The sequence below is a fragment of the Leptosomus discolor genome, chromosome Z (assembly GCF_034619465.1).
Source record: "Leptosomus discolor isolate bLepDis1 chromosome Z, bLepDis1.hap2, whole genome shotgun sequence".
Taxonomy (NCBI): Eukaryota; Metazoa; Chordata; class Aves; order Leptosomiformes; family Leptosomidae; genus Leptosomus; species Leptosomus discolor.
In genome coordinates this window covers 40,836,059-40,849,061 of record NC_141419.1, presented here as the reverse complement: position 1 = coordinate 40,849,061, position 13,003 = coordinate 40,836,059, and the positions used below count along the sequence as shown (strand labels likewise).

General features: G+C 35.6%; 1 protein-coding gene across 3 annotated transcripts in view; it reads right to left on the bottom strand.

The window, feature by feature from the left end:
- Positions 1–13,003, bottom strand: part of AOPEP (aminopeptidase O (putative)) — a 181,289-nt gene that overhangs the window by 114,043 nt on the left and 54,243 nt on the right. For 2 of the 3 annotated variants that reach the window (XM_086479447.1, XM_086479445.1), the window contains 2 exons: positions 3,684–3,873; positions 1,744–1,850 (listed from right to left, as the gene is read on the bottom strand). In XM_086479447.1, coding sequence (XP_086335573.1) covers positions 1,744–1,850; positions 3,684–3,873 — 297 coding nt within the window. Of the gene's footprint in view, positions 1–1,743; positions 1,854–3,683; positions 3,874–13,003 lie in introns of all 3 variants that reach the window. The other variant, XM_086479444.1, reaches the window with a different exon arrangement.

The window sequence follows — 13,003 nt, the reverse complement described above, 5'->3', positions numbered from 1 at the left end:
GTCATTGTTTTATATTAGCATTGAGAATATCACTATGCAAAAAGTAAGCAGCATGCTTATTACAGAGACTTATGTCTACTAAATGTGGAAGTCAATAGAAAGCTTAGGTTTCAATTTAAAGATAAATCAATCCTTCCTGAGCTTCAAACTACAAAGGATAATTTGGCCCTTTGAAAAAAGATTTAAAAAATTTACACCACAGAGACATTTTATTAAAAGTAACAACTACGCAATTAATGCAAAAGATGACAAATGTAATTCCATAATGTTGAAAATGGAAAACATACATCTAGATAAACCTCATATCACAAGAACCAGAGTTCCTAAAAATAAGTAATTTTAAATCAAACAAACAAAACCTCCAGCATCTGTCCGTCTGTAGTTGTGTTGGCAGCAGCTTTATGACAGCTAGTGATAAAGCTTGCTTTTTTATTTACACCTATCACCAAATTGTACACTTGCAAATGTATTACTTTACTTACATGTAGGATATACAATTCATCACTAAACATGAAGTAAAACAGATCGATGAAAGACTACAGTTATGCAGTTGGTGACATGTTTTCAGATGACACGAGGCCATAGAGAGGAATTTCTATGTTGGTGAACAGTCTCTAATGCCCAAATATAAAAGGCTTTTAGATCCTACAGGGAAAGTACAATAAGAAGATCTCAAAATGAATGAAACGGCAAGTCTTCCCAAAACATTTAGAAGTTGATTATATAGAAAACAGGGATCAATTTGATCTTCGCTTCCACTTGGTGAAAGAAAAGAAGAAATCTACACTGGTTGACAAAAAACAATGTTTCAGCTGTGCATTAGGAAGCAATCTTTTAACTGCTAACACTAAAACAGCTTACCTAGGTACCATGGAAACTTTTTTATTGGAGGTTTCTAAGAACAAGTTAGTAAAAACCTACTTAAGATGGTCTGTATATATTTCCTGTATTTCAGGGTAGGAGAATGGTCTACATAATCTCTTGAAATCTGTCCCTGTGCTTCCATGATTGTGCAGGGCTAATTCAATCTAGGATCAGTAAAACTTGTTTTTCTTGGTCAAAGACTGTGGGGAGACAAGCAGTAGAGATGTTAGGCAGCCACTCAAGATAAAAGACTGTGTCAAATTCCCAAGACACCAATCAGAACAGCCCAGATTATTAATCATTAGCAAAGCAAGAATCTTTTTTTGATCTAATGTCTTTAGCTATGCAAGAAGCAGCCTTGAGCTTTGCATCTGGTATCAAAGACCAAAATCTTGTTTAAATAGCATTATTGGTCATTTCTAAATAGAATGTAGATTTATACAGTTCATTATGTTTTTTCTTGTTTTTTTAAAGCTTCATTCAGCTTGGTAGTTAGATACCATATTCCTGTACGTGCTTGTCTTCAGCCACAGAAAATGAATCTGTTACGGCTTCAAACAGTGAACTTTGTTCAGGAAACAGCCTCTGTTTTTCCCCTGAATAGAGGCCCTTGTAAACTGCTTAGAGACATTTTGTATCAAAGTAAATCCCATGGTTTTTGAAAGCTTTCTATAACAAAGAGAAAAGCAATTGCATTATAGAGAAGATGAATAACCTTGTCAATTTAATTTGACTTTTCTTTTTTTCTTCAGAAGGAAATAAGGAAATGCAGTGGATTTAATCAGATTATATGGATGTATATCATTTGAAGGGAGAAAATAGTGGAAAACAGGAGAGAGAGAACATGCAAAAGAAAAGATGACACTGTCATATCACTACCTTAAAACTTGCAGCTCTTCTTCAGAGTTCTGCACCTCGTCTCTGAGTCGGCGCCAGCGAAGTAAAGCTTTCAATTCCTGCTGACCTTTTACTTCATCATGTGACAGCTGCTCAGTGTACAAAAACCACAGATCACTGACTGCTGTTGCCCAACAGACAATAAAAATTTTCAGAAAGAGAGACTTGTTTTGTTTCCTTTTAACGTACAGAAGATGTAGGAAACAGTACCAATATCCATGCTAAAAAAAAAAAAAAAAACCACAAAAAACCCAAACAACAAACTAAAAAATAACTGTTGCTGCTATGAGAGTTAATAGCAGTACTCAGGAAAACAGAAGCCTCACTGTGTGCATCAAATCAATAGTTGGTTAAATAGTTCTGCCTAAGGAGAGAGATAGGCATGTTGCTTTCCCTTTAGTGACTGGCAATAAGTGGACTGAATATACAGTACAGATACCTAGCATAGCAGGTTTGGTTGCATCTTTACTGTTCCCAGCTTGAAAGCAAAGCGTTGCTTTGTGTCCTGACTTCACTCCTCTTTCTTACTACTTCTGCCACACTCGTGAAAGCTCTCTGCTGTATTTTCCCCCATTTATGTAATATTATCAGAGATGAATGCTTATGGGATAAATGCCAGGTTGCTAGCTTAAAAATAACTACTAATTTATGCTTCTCTATTATACGAAAAGATAGCAGATGAAATAAAGCAAAACCCGCTAATATTATCCTGCATTACAACAATATATTTCAGTCACAGCTGAAATTATTGTCAGGCACCACGGAATATACTCATAATCCTACAACTGTATGATTACACAGCACCAAAACTACTCAGTAATTCTAAAAAGGAAAAAAGGCAATTTCCTGACCTTATAAATTAACAAGGGCACTACTCACCCTGTTTTGTTGCTTACTCCTTTCCATTCAGCTACATGGAAGGGTGTCTACTACAATGAAAATGCTTTCATGTGACACACAAAAGCATCAAATTAATGTGTACAGCTCACAGAAGGAGTGATGCTCAATGTAAGGACAGAAACTAGTTATAGGACCAGAAGGGAAAAGCAAAGTGTTTGGACAGCCTTCCTCTCTTTCTTACTCCAGCAACATGGTAATTGACAAGGAATTCTGTTTTGTTCAGTGCTATAAATATGCCTGACACATAATAAAATGGAGGCTCAAAAGAGTGTATGATGTCAGTTCCCAGTCTCACCTGCTCTTCCACAGATGAAGCTCTGCAGACTTAAGTGGTAGAACTAAGGCCTGACATAAGCACAGGAAGAAAAGACTAACACACAAAATGCTTGAAGTAACAGAGCTACATCAAAAATAAGAATTGGATCAGAAAACCACTTTACTAGCTGACATGCAATTTATGAGCTTTCCACTTGAAGGCAGACAGATTTCTACGCCTTTGACATGAGGGTAACTCTTGATGGGCAGTATAAGAGGGGAAAAAAGTGTAAGTTCTGATGACCTATTTCATCAGCTTCCATTTTGCTTTGAGGTATGCTTCTTGGCTATCCACTGGACAAACCCAGACCATTTTCATTAGGTACCCAGAATATTACAATACTCAGTAAGACTCTGCTGATTGTTCCAGTTTCAGGAACACAATACAAGTGGAAAGAATACAAAGCAACATGTTTGATAGCTGAATTTTAATAACTGAGTAGTGTATTTGTGGGAAAGTAATCGTTGGCAAACAAGTTTCTATTTTTATTTGCACTGACCTCTACCTCTGTAAAGCTTAGTGTTCATTGTAGATCAGGGAAGATGTTTTTATCTTTTTAAAATCAAGTTAGCATGCCAATTCCAATATTATTTTAAAAGACTTATCTTCATAACACAGGATATTTAAATTATATCTAACTCACAGCAGGGTATATAACTTTGATTTCCATGTAATTCAATTGAGAAGTGATGTATCATCACCTTACCTGTTGTGCCCTAGCCCAAAATATATCTTCTAAAAAAGTGGCAAATCCTTCACTTATCCACTCTTCAGTCCAATCACGAGCACCAATGGCCAGTCCAAACCAAGCATGAGCAATTTCATGGCACAGACGTGTTCCACAGAGATGGCTCCCTCCCGGTAGTACACTCTGTGACAGGAAGATGATGTGTGGGCTGCACAATAGGAATGAGTGACAAAATACATTATTGACCTGCTTTAACATGCATTGCATGACCGTAATTGTATATAGGCTTTATTAGCCTTGTCAGCCCTTTATTGTGATATGCATGCTAGGTCATGACTTACAGTTTATAGCTCAGGCATTTTTAGGAACTAGGTTATACTTTATTTTTGGTTGGCAGACAATCCAACTAAAATTCTGCCAAACAGTTGTTTTGTATTCATCGGTCAAACAGTTATTACCTATAATAAGTAACTTAAACCGAAGTTCTATATTTTTTAAATTACAAGACTGATTTATTTCAATAGAAGCATTTATATATAAGCCAGGATAATAACAGATGAGCAGGTGTGAATACAGGCAGCAAGTATTTATCAGTTAAATGATCAAACCTGGAAACAAATAAAGCAGAGACATTTTATTAAAAAAAAAAAAACAACAAATCACTATCCAAAAGCAACAATAGCTGTATGCTTGTTAAAACCTAAAACAACCTAAAAAGAGACCATCTGATGGTAAGACTTGAGCGTTTCTGCAACTGCAGAGGAAGGAGAACATTCTTTACCACAAGCACAGAAGTGAGAAGGAGACTCGGTATTCACTAAATATCTGCTTTTCACAACAGGGGAGAACAACCCAATCTGCATCTACTCTGCTTTGGACGCAAGTATTATAAGGAGAAATTGGGGAAAAAAACCTGTTAAGAATTATTGCTCTGCTATTGAAAACACTTACACTGAATTGCAAGTTACTGCAGTTCCCAACTCATGTTCTGCTGTGAGGCAATTTCTTCTATGATATAGACATTACACACATTAATGTCTCAACAGTTACATAATTTTTGAAATTAAGTACATCTAGGAAAAGTACCAGAATTAAGCCCTCTGACTAACATGCAAGTGATTAACAGGGCACCTTGCCACAGATGGGAGTAGCAAGGGCACAAATGAAGACCACCATCTGCAGAGTATTCCTGCACTAACCCCCGGCATCCATAATCTGCATTTCAACTGTTTTCTCAATTCTAGCCAGTTAGAAAGGAAATAAAGCACAACGGTAATACCTTCAAGACCACAGGTCTTTGAAACTAAATCTAGCCTTCCAAGCATGGGAGGGAAACGCATGGCCTTAAGACATTTCCAAGACCCAAATATTATTCATCAGCATTCCAAAGAGCTTCCCCACCCGCCCTACCCTTCCATTGGAAATGTTAAAAACCCCACAGTTTTCTTGCAACCAGTAGAATGTCTGGAACTGAGGCCATAAAGTATGGTACACACTTAAATAGAAAAACATACTCAATAACCATCTCCTTATGAAAAAATAATAGTCATACACAAAGCAAGTTAATACATTTCAGTCAATTCGCATTGTAAGAAACAATATAAGAAATTAAAGCACTGATAGAGGAATCAAGTCACAGAGAACAAAGCAAGAAGAACCAGCAGCTCTCGAAATTTTTGCCAAAAGCAATTCTGATTAAGAGAAGTGAGGGAGGGAGAGATGGGCGTAAAAGTAAGAGCACAGAAGCTGCAGAACATGATGAACCTTTTATTATAAAGCTCCTGATGAGAAGAAAAACTGCAGCTTTGGGGGTATTACTTCAGTCAGCTGTAAGTAAATGACCCCTAACTGTGGCATGCGTACAGTGCTACAAAGAAAAACTGCAGAAATGGACCAAGTAAATAACATTCCAGACATACTGCTGGCAGCATTTCGGCCATTTGGTTAAGTAAAACAAAAGTAACTTCATGCCTCATAAACAGCCTCACAGAACGGTTAGCATTTTAAGTCCACCGTAGATAAATACACAATAAAAGTTAAGATTGTATTTCCTGCTTTTTCCAATCACTTAAATAATAGAAATGCCACATTTGGATAATCTTTACAGAAGGATTACAAATCGCTTCAGTGACAAAAATGTATATCAGTTAAATTCTGGCCAAAGAATAAGAATACAGATTCCTACAAGGCCAAAAATAAGATTATGTGCTGCAGCAGAATTTAATTTTGCAGTTCAAGTAGAGCCAGCAACTTTCTTTCCTGAGAAGACCTTAAATGATTCCTTTTATTTTGTTTGCCCTTAACAAGCAGCTACATCTCCAATTCAGAGCCTCATGTATCACTACAGAGCAGTGCAAAGTTCACATTTATCTCCAGAATAATTTTATCAAAGACTGAACATGTTTCTGTAATATGTCCAACCCCTATTAGTTTGGGGAGTTTGATTCTATGTATTAGTCTAAAATACAGATTCTCTATTTCCAATACATGTTTGAATTGAGAAACTCTGCTCCACACCTACTGATACCAACCAAATCTACATTTTTTGCATCATCTAGGATGTACAATGTTGTTCATTGCACATTGTTACAATCAGTGTTGTTCCTAAAACACTCAATAATTCAAGAAAATGTCTATGTGAGAAATAAGATAATCAGAATGATGATTAAATTGCAATAGCCAAAAACTTTTTTTTTTTTTTTTTTAAACAGAAGAGGAATTTGACCCTCCTACCATCCATTTGATTTACCAGGAACAAATTATAAGGGTTTATATCCGTTGCTTTCATTAGAATTGAAAAGGAAAGAAATCCATTCATACACTAGGATGATTCACCTCAGTAATTACATCAAGACCTGATGAGGTATGTGCAGCTTATAAATGATTCTAGTCGATGTCTTTTCAAGTCTGGCCCAAGTTTGTAAAGCAGGCCAGAACAGGCTAGCTGGATGTGGTAAGGAAGATGGGAAAACTCTCCCAGTTAACAAAAAATAAAAAGCCCACCAGTCCTTCCCAGGAAGCTGGACAAGTTCCCAATAGCTTTTACAGAAAAAGAAGTATACACTTGGTTACACTTTTAAAGCAAAAGGTTATTATTCTGAGCAGAATCACACCCTCATAACTTAGAAATTCTGAGAGAAGGAGCAAGTTTCCTCTCCTAGTTAAAATGTGCTTAAAGGAAATCTCAACACTGCAACTACGGTATGAACACATCTGAAGAAAAACTGAGCCCCAAAGGGAAAGAAGTTTTGGTGTGAAAGGCCAAAGGGTCCTGATGTTCCTTCCAGTCATCCAAATCTACCCATGTAGATGTTCTTAATGAAAGGTTTCCAATGAGTCCTAGAGCTCTGAACAGTAATCTGACCAGTTGAGAGGCCAAATCTCTGAAAGCAATTTTGCAAAACTTTTTCTCCAGACTTACAGATAAGATGCAGACGCCACTTTGCACACAGGCTGCAGCAGTGTGCTATCTTTGGCTGCTCACACATAATCAGATGAGACACATAGCACAAACTCTATAGCCAAATGTACGTGCAAGAACTTAAGTACACGTTTAAGATAGGAATATGAAGCTCATTTCTAACAGTCTTGTTCCATTCCTTTTGAAGTAGAAGTCTTTCCCTCTTAACACACAGGAATTTGCAGATACATTTTCTTATGTATTTATTGAAATATCAGAGACAAGACCGTATCAGCTGGAAAACTATGCTTCTGGAGTCAAAAGTAGCACCCAAAATCACTATTACAGATGGAAGTTATACAATTAAAAAAAATATTTTTCATATTTTGATAGTAGTCCACATATTGCTTGTCTTTTCCTATTTAGAAAAAGGTTGTCAGACAGTAAATGGTTTAGGCAGTTACTGTACTTCATGAAAATTCTTTCTTAAACATGCATAAGGGAGCAGGGGAAGTCTCTCTAAAAATATTTTCACAGGAACACATTAAAATTAAGATATACATTTCAAGATTACTGGAATTTCAGAAAGTTAGAAAGCTCTTTACATTTAGTTTGTTCAATCTCTCATCAGTTGCCTTCAACCTACATTATTGCAGTGATACAAAGAACAGTATTATCATATTGTATGATATGCGGTATCTACATTAGACTTTAAATGTTAGCTTAATTTATCTTTGAGGACACTTGTGCTATTGGAATGCAGACAAAAGAACATGCAACATCCACTTACTTACCTCTATAATTTCCAGCACTCTGGTGTGTTACAATTCAGTACTGAGAGAATTACAGAGACAAACAACCTTTTTAATCTCCTAGGTTTATAGTGTAGCAGAAATTCAAACATACATGCAGATGCAGTTGTAGAGACAAGGATCTGGTAGTTAGAATACTCTGAGCATTGTTCCAGAAATAATGAAAAGCTCATAAAGTTTTCACTTCCTACCATCATAGTAGAAACCAAGAAGTAGCGGAAGTTACAGCTGAAAGTCATTCTAGAGCAGTTGACTAACTCCATAAATCATGCAGCAATACAGTAGGGTAGGCAATAGGGAAAGAAGACCAACTCTGATGTGTTGGAAGGAGGATAGTATCAGCCAACTCAGTAAAGCAATTCAACATCCATACCTCAAATTTCAGTCAAGCACCTAATTAATGATCTAAACACCTGAGCTGCAGCTGCTCCATGAACTGGCAGACAACAGATAACTTCAGTCTTGTGTATTTCCCTATACCAAACCAGATTAGTCAGGATGTATATAAACAAGGGTGAAACCCTCTCAGGAGAAACTCTCTATTACTGTTCAACAGCAAAATGGGTACTTGGCATAAAACTGAAGAAATTATACAGTTAAAGGAAAAAGATAACATGAGCCTAAGCTCAAACAGCTGCTACACAAACAACTGGGTTTGTAACAACTCTTGATACTTCTCATTACCCCCAATCCCATACTACACCAAATGAACAGCCTGGAAGTAAAAACCTACATAAAATAACAGTATGTAATTATCACATACAACTGTGACATATACCACCGTCCAATGTCTTTGAACTTACAAGTCAACTATTTGCTTTGTCCAGACATCATTTACAGAGGAAATTTTTTAAGTTTTCTTCAGATACCAAAATAGCTCTGGAACCTTGTGATTATCAAAAATGAACTAAATCACGTTGAAAATACTGGAAAGAGTTGGCAAATGCAATTTTTATATGCCAGGAGGCAAAAGGACCAATCATACTGACCTGAACAAAAAGGACACAGGTTTGATGTTCTTCAAAAAATAAACAAAGAAATTGATGCACTCTCAGCTAATACAAGATCAGCCTAAAGGAAAACTGTATCAACCCAAGGCATTCCCCATAATTCAATTCTCTTAACTTTGTGTTTGCAAATGAAATCATGTATATATTTGCATAAATTTCCCCAAAATTTCAATCATAACTTACTCTGAAACTTTTAAATGAGTAAAAGGTCAAAGTACTAAAAAAATGAATCTCCAGTAGTTTTAGATTATTTTTTTAACAATTAGGAAAAAAAAGTCAAGAAACAAATCAAACTACTGAAGATTTTATTTATTTATTTATTTTAAATTAGATCAATGTGAATTAACCAAATGAGGGTGATACCATCTATTAACTTCTTTGTTAAATACCATAGGACAGTCAATCCTGAAAGTGAGATTTGTATTTCATATTTCTGTCTTAGGGGAATTCAAGCATAAAATGCAGAGCTGTACATGCTAAAATAAGATACTTATTTAGTTGCCCAATGAAATGCACATGTAGCAGACAGGAAACATTTTGGAGGTTGTAATTTTCACACCAGTCTTGCCAAAAATGTGCCTTATTCTTTTCTAATTTTTTCTAAAGCATGCTCCATTTTGAAGTCCTAGATTTCTTCTGGGTCTGTGCTCCTCTGTCCTCCATCATCCAAGCAAAATTACAATCTTAAAATGGTGGACTGAAACCATCACTTCCCACAGAAGAGTTACAAGAATTTCCCTATATCCAACTCTCAAGAACAGGAATACACCACAAGATGAACAATCTGGTAACGATGCAATCAATTTCTTTAAACAATGCTGTCCCATCCTCTCACTAACACACAGAGAGCACACACACTGACAGTACTAGAACAAAAAAACCCAACTTTAATTAGGGTTTCACAAAAATTCAGGAAACAACTAACTTATCTGTAGCTGATACCCTGCTGCAATTATATCATGGTAATAAATCCTACCCACTTCAAATGTTCTGATTTGGGATGTAAACCAAGAAGGAAAGAAAGAACGTATTTTACATGAGGACTTCAGTCTGATGTCTGGGATCCACATATTGCCAGTGAGCTAACCTAACTTTGTAATAAACCAACCAGGAACTAGAGATGACAAGATCAACCAGCAGTCAGCCCAAGCAAGAACTGTGGAGTTGTGGATTCATTTATCAGACGGCCTCTGATGGCCCCAGGACACCTAACCGAATCTCTACCTCACTTCTTTTCATATTGCACATTCTGTGTCACAAAGAGGAACTTACAGGGCACAAACCTTTCTTGGAGCTCTCCAGATTTTGTTTCCGAATGTCTTATGTAAACCAAGCAATATCTATTCATTTAGAAACTTCCATACTCCCAGGATCTGTGACAGGCAGCAAATTGCCTGCTGTTGTACAGAAAGGAAAGCAAACATAGAAAACTTTGAGGGGGGAGAGAAGGAATTACAGATTCAAAACCTCGGCTATCGAGATTTTTTTATCCAGATTTGTTTGAAACCTCACACTCGAAAAACCATGAAGTAATAGAATTCTCTTCTAAAAGTCAATTACACGATACCTCCTAGTAATAAATGGCTACAATACTGTCAAAAATCTTACAGCCAGCTTTCAAAAAGAAACACCTTGAGGACTAAAGCTTTTGATGTTGTATATCACAGAGTGAATTCTTCATATTTAACTGATTTAGTTAACTAATTTAGGAGTAAGTGCAAGTAAAGTGGCTTCAATAAATGCAAGCACCTGTTCCACTTAAAAAAAACCCTCTCTGTGTTTTACGGAGCTCAGTTTTTAAACTTCATACTTCATGTACCTCAGTTAAACAGCAAAGAAATCAACATCATGAAAATAAAAATACTTCTACTTCAGATTGTGCTGTAAATATTTTAGGACATGGAATTCTTCACAGAAGTGTCTTTTTTGATTTGACGTTAAGAGAGCTGATGCAAAGATCACAACAATGATAAAACATTTCCAGTCTTGCTGACATAGCTAGCACTACAAAAGAGATTCAGAGGCTGAACGGAAAATTTTTTTCATGTCTGAAGAGCCAGAGGAAATAACATTTCCTAATCCCACTAATTACAGTGAACTTTATATACACATATAAATGCAATATTTGGTTTACATTCTGGATTTGCTAAGTTCCAGATTTCACATTAAACTTTTACCACATTTCTCTGAGTGCTTCCAAATATTAGAAAATGGCGAAATGAAGAAAAGCAAAAAAAAAAAAAAGTTACACTATTAACCACGTGAAAATGATTAATAACAAATCATAGTGTGGAAAGTATCTATTGGAACCGTGCATTTATATTCATTCTCACATAAAACTGATTTGTGAGATTAGGACTACAAAATTAACCTTAAGCACTTGATGAAATAAAAAAGTGAACAGAAAATGGCAACAGAAGGACATTGATCATTGTAATTAATTAATTGATCACATTATTTTAACAAGAAGAGGGTAAACAGGTATACACACAGGTATCCACACTAGGTACTTACACCTCTCATTTTATAAATACAAAATGGTTTTGTTTGTTAATAATTTTTTTAGGTTTCCTCGTATACCAAAGGGAAGACTAAAAACTGAATTTCTTGTTTTATATTAGAAATGCGCATAGCATTTGTTTCAGAGCCTTTTCAAACTATTCTTCGTATTCTTGCTAAAATGATTAATATGGTGAACAGTCTCTAACAACATTCCTCAGTTCCAGTCTAAATGATGAAATCTGTCACTGATAGGTAATATTATTTGATCATGGATGGATTTAATTATTTGTAGCTTTCTATCATTGCTGCTACTGGAAGATGTGGATTTCCTTTTACTACATCGTGAAGTTTCCGGCAGATATTAACACAGCTGAAAGCCAAAGTGCAAATAACCAATTATGATAAACAGTCAGACAGAAAGAGCAAAATGTATCTGCATCTCCATATTCAGTGAAAATTCACTGAAGTTAAGGGCCTATACATTAGTGGTCTCAAAAGGTGACATGGACAAGAAAAAAATAAAATGAAGAATGGGTCATTTTTTTTCTTCATTTAATATATAGAAGAAAGCTTTTCTTCACACATACTAGAACAAAGCAGCAACAAACCACAACAGCAAAAAAGCCAAACCAACAAGAAAAAAGGAAAAGAGATTGTTCGTTCTTCAAGTTTTTCAAGATTCTTTTCTCAATGTAAAGCTTTGCGGTATCACTGTTCTAAAAGTAGCAAGGAAATGAAATCTGCTTGAAGGCAGAAGTGGTTCTTATTAAATATCTACAAACTACAGTTAGAGTAGCATCACAAAACAAACAAAACAAATCTAAGGAATGCTCTTGTTTTTTAAGGATTCCTATCACAAACACTTCACCTGCAGACTGAGAAAACCCCAGATATAGCCCTGAATCATTCAGGAAATCCCAGACATTACTGGAGGAGAGCACTTTACAAATCCATGATATTTCTAAGAAAAAATAAATGAAACAGTAGAGCTCAGAGTGTTTTTTTTAAAAAAGACCAGAACATCTCAAATTGTAAGAGACACAGATCCAATTCTTTTAAATTTTCAGTTCACATCTAATACACTCTTGCTTCTTGTGCCAGCTACAAATGTGGGAAACAATGAGATTAAGATAATTATCCAATTTGCATGTGACCTAATTTTTGACCATATGCAGTATCACTCACATTTCTTGCTTTTAAGAACTAGTACCTAGAACCCCATTTTCTGAAGCCTTTGATTTTACTTAAAAGAAAGGGTGCAAATCTACCACTGTCTAGTCTACTCTGATTTTCAACATCCCTGCTAAGGTGCATGATCTCTACTATGCCTTTATCCTCTGTACATACAAATGCTACAACACTCTGCACATTCATCTTAAAAATGGTTCAGGCGATGATAGAAATTTAACTAAGTAATCTTACTGTCATCCATTGCCTGTTTTTCTTCTTTTTGTCATCTATAAACAGTATGTAAACTGATATAAAATGCATGCTTTCATTTTACTGAATGAGGATCCAATGCTTCTTGTTACATTGATTAATGAGATACATGTTGTTAGCAAAAAAAAAAAAAAGAGAGAACAACATAGAAGAATACATAATGGCTTCAAAATT